Raw genomic sequence first — 3,944 nt, 5'->3', positions numbered from 1 at the left:
CCCGGCCTGGTGGAAACGTGGGTGGCACATGCAGTTCAAGTCACTGGAGGCTCACGGCTAACTTGTTCGCCAGAACCTTCGGATGTTTTCCACAAACTGCTGCCGAGGCATGTCTTCTGGCAGTGTTGGTGGATTTTAGCCTTTGAACCCAAACCAGGGCCTTCTGATTTGATCTTACCAGTTTTTGCCCAGCTGTCTGTCCTGCATTTTCAGATTTTGGTGTGAGAGTGGATGGGGTAGAGAGGTAGCCCAGAATTATACCAGCCACTGATGTAGGTTGTCAGCCCAAGGCAGACCACTGCTCAGTGGCCACATGCCAGCAGAGTATGTCATCTGTCTGTCCCCGACGAGTGGTGCTTCTCACCCAGTGAGGCACTCTCTTGGCCTGGGCCTAGGAATTTGCAATGGACGTGCCCCTTCTCCCACTCTCCTCCAGGCAGTCCTGGGCGCCAACGATCCTGAGAAGAATTTCTTAACCACAGCCATCCGCCCTCATGGCATTTTCGGCCCAAGGGACCCGCAGTTGGTACCCATCCTCATCGAGGCAGCCAGGAACGGCAAGATGAAGTTCGTGATTGGGTGAGTCAGCCCACAGCGGCTCTTCCCTAGTCCTTCCTGGTCCATGCTCGCATTCAGAGAACACTTGGCAGGAGCCAAATGGCATTGGAGCTCTTTTCTTATGTGACTGTCTTGGTCCGTGCAGGCTGCTGTAACAAAATACCTAAGACTGGGTAACAAACAACAGACAGGTTGGAGGCTGGGAAGTCCAAGATCGAGGCGTGCCCAGATTGGGTGTCCAGTGAGGCCCTGTTCCTCATGAGTGGCAGCTTTTCACTATGTCATCGCATGGTGGAAGGGGCAAACAGGCTCCCTTGGGCCTCTTTTATGAGGACACTAATCCCATTCCTGAGGGCAGAGCCCACATGACCTAATCACCCCCTAAAGGTCCCTCTTCACAGTGCCATTGCATTGGAGGTTAAGTTTCAACGTACGAATGTTGCGGGGATACAAAGATTCAGGCCGTAGCATAGCAGTGACCTTGTCTACTGTCCTCTGTATTCATTTCTTGTAGTTGCCATAACAACTTGCCACAAAGTAGGTGCTTAAAACAACAAATGGATTCTGTCACAGTTTGGGAGGCCAGAAGTCCGCAGTTAAGATGTTGGCAGGGCTAGTGTCTTCTGGAGGTTCACAGGGAGCGTCTGTTCCAGGCCTCTGCCCTAGCTTCTGCTGGCTTCCGGCCATCCTTCGCATTCTGTGCTTGGAGAGGCATCACTCTGGCCTCTGCCTCCCTTGCACATGGCTGTCTTCCTTGCTTTCTGTGTCCAAATTTCCCTCTTATAAGGACATCATTCCCTGCATTTAAAGCCCACCCTACTCCAGTATGAGCTCAGCTTAACTAATTGCATCTGCCGAGCCCCTATTTCCAAATAAGGTCACATTCACAAGGTCCAAGTGGACAGAAGCTTTGGGAGGATACTGTTCAATCCAGTGTGCCCTCTCAGGTAGGCTGGGAAGGTATTTGTGACCCCGTTTGGAAACTGAAGAAACTGAGACTCAGAGGGAAAACAATGGGCCCCGGGTCAAAGGCCAGGGCTTGACTCTGCTTGCATCTGGGAAGGCGGGTGGGGGCCATTACATCTCTCCTCGGGGAAAGCGCAGGTGGAGGGGCCTCCACAGGGGACAACAGTGTGGCTCTCTCCCAAATAGGCCTTCTCTTCCTTCATTTCCTCCTTTTCTCCTCTCTCTCTTTCCTCCTTTTTCCCTCTGCCTTGCCTTCCTGTTTCTCACTCAGCCTCACTGCTACCCTGACTTGTCACCTTGAAGGATTACAAGGAGACTGGTCAATAAATGGGAGACCAGAGCAAGGCGTTGGCCCCGTGTCTCCTGGGAAGGGGCTGAAAAGCTGCTAGCCAAATCGGGGCAGGAGAGACAGCACCAGTGTTGGCCATGCTGGAATGGGTGGGCAGGTCCCCCAGCTTTCAGATTCCACTAACCCCGAAGACCCAGGAGTCCCGGCCCAGTGTACATCTTTAACCAGTACAGGCATCCATGAGTGCCTGGGCTGGCCTTGCCAAGTGAGGTGGCAGCCATTCTGCAGGTCACAGTCTCTCAAATGCCAGGACTTGGGAGTGGCCCTGGCCTTCGTGCAGGGGCTCCCAGCACGTATTCCATCATCCCTTGTGCACCTGCAGAAACGGGAAGAACTTGGTGGACTTCACCTTTGTGGAGAACGTGGTCCATGGACACATCCTGGCTGCAGAGCAGCTCTCCCGAGACTCGACACTGGGTGGGAAGGTAAGGCCTGCTGCACCCATCTCTGCACGGGTGCCTTTCTGCGGGTTTCTTCTCCTTGCCATTGGATTTGCTGGCAAGTTGCTCCTGTGATCCTGTATCATGGATGATCTGCCTTAGGACCCCCCGTGCCAAGATCAAGCCCCTCTGATAGAGCATGTGGTGTCACTGCAGCGTCACATCACTCGGGCAGCCAAAATTGGGGAGCTGATGAGCTGGGATTGAACAGACATTCAGGTCACGGTCATCTATGGTCCCCTGACCTGGCTGCCCACCTGTTGGCATGGCTCCTTGTGACAGGAGCCCACGTAGATTGGGCAGGGTGCTTGCTCCTCACCCTTTCTCCCACTCATTCCTCAGGTCTCTCCCTCCCTTGCTGTTTGGTCCTCTTTTATTCTCCTGAACCTCTGCCGGTTTCCCACTGATAACCTTCAAATAAGTTGGGAATAGGGTGGGTGTGCCTTTTTTTTTTTTTTTTTTTTTTTTGAGACAGTCTCACTCTGTCACCCTGGTTGGAGTGCAGTGGTGCGATCTCAGTTCACTGCAACCTCCGCCTCACTGGTTCAAGCGATTCTCATGCCTGAGCCTCCCAAGTAGCTGGGACTACAGGCATGTGCCACCACGCTCAGCTAATTTTTTGTACTTTTAGTAGAGACGGGGTTTCACCATATGGGCCAGGCTGGTCTCAAACTCCTGACCTCAGGTGATCTGCCCGCCTCTGCCTCCCAAAGTGCTGGGGTTACAGGCGTGAGCCACCACGCCTGGCCCGGGTGTGGCTTTTGATTTAAAACAAGCACAACACCGTCAAGAAATGTAATATGAGCAATTCATTGCATCCAAAGATGTGTAGATGAGTTTTATGATGATTAACGATTATCAAATTAACAAATGTGCCTTTCTAAGTGCAATCTATGCTTCACTTAAAATCCTGGCCCATAGATGAAACTTACATCGTCTGCCCTTTCTACGCCTTAGCAGTTGTGCAGTTGAGGGCAGGCCGCATGGAAAGCTGCAGCAGTTAGGCAGTGAGGATGCGATCTGCACGGGCTTAATAGATGCTTCAACTTTGGGCAAGTGGGGGTGGTGTTTCTCACTTCTTGTTCTTGTTCTCCCGCCAGGCATTTCACATCACCAATGATGAGCCCATCCCTTTCTGGACATTCCTGTCTCGCATCCTGACAGGCCTCAATTATGAGGCCCCCAAGTACCACATCCCCTACTGGGTGGCCTACTACCTGGCCCTCCTGCTGTCCCTGCTGGTGATGGTGGTCAGTCCTGTCATCCAGCTGCAGCCCACCTTCACACCCATGCGGGTCGCCCTGGCTGGCACATTCCACTACTACAGCTGCGAGAGAGCCAAAAAGGCCATGGGCTACCAGCCACTAGTGACCATGGATGATGCTATGGAGAGGACCGTGCAGAGCTTTCGCCACCTGCGGAGGGTCAAGTGAGGGACACTGGAGGCTGGGCTCTCTCGACCCATTCCTCAGCCAGTCACGCCTTCCCCTGTGGATTGATGAAATAACATCCTTCGAATGAGTTTGCTGTGAGCCTGTGACTCCTCCTGCTAGGCAGAGAGCGCACCCTACTCTTTCCGTGACGATGAGGGCAGCAAAAACAGGCATTTCTTCCTTCATGGAATTGGATTT

General features: G+C 53.0%; 1 protein-coding gene across 1 annotated transcript; it reads left to right on the top strand.

The window, feature by feature from the left end:
- The first annotated feature begins 313 nt into the window (after nt 1-313).
- Nucleotides 314-3,835, top strand: LOC116465313 (sterol-4-alpha-carboxylate 3-dehydrogenase, decarboxylating). Its single transcript, XM_032148440.2, has 3 exons — nt 314-579; nt 2,196-2,298; nt 3,414-3,835. The coding sequence occupies exons 1-3, from the start codon at nt 314-316 to the stop codon at nt 3,744-3,746; spliced, it is 702 nt and encodes a 233-aa protein (XP_032004331.1). The 3' UTR covers nt 3,747-3,835.
- The last annotated feature ends 109 nt before the right edge of the window (nt 3,836-3,944 follow it).

Source organism: Hylobates moloch, unplaced genomic scaffold (genome assembly GCF_009828535.3).
Source record: "Hylobates moloch isolate HMO894 unplaced genomic scaffold, HMol_V3 SCAFFOLD_4382, whole genome shotgun sequence".
Classification (NCBI taxonomy): domain Eukaryota; kingdom Metazoa; phylum Chordata; class Mammalia; order Primates; family Hylobatidae; genus Hylobates; species Hylobates moloch.
This window is presented reverse-complemented; position numbering and strand designations above follow the sequence as displayed.

Bases quoted from the DNA above. Each gene is read 5' to 3' on its own strand.
- LOC116465313 (XM_032148440.2), top strand. From the start codon at position 314: ATGCCAGCAGAGTATGTCATCTGTCTGTCCCCGACGAGTGGTGCTTCT. The intron at 580-2,195 runs GTGAGTCAGCCC...GTGCACCTGCAG, and splicing joins AAGATGAAGTTCGTGATTGG to AAACGGGAAGAACTTGGTGG. The intron at 2,299-3,413 runs GTAAGGCCTGCT...TTCTCCCGCCAG, and splicing joins ACTCGACACTGGGTGGGAAG to GCATTTCACATCACCAATGA.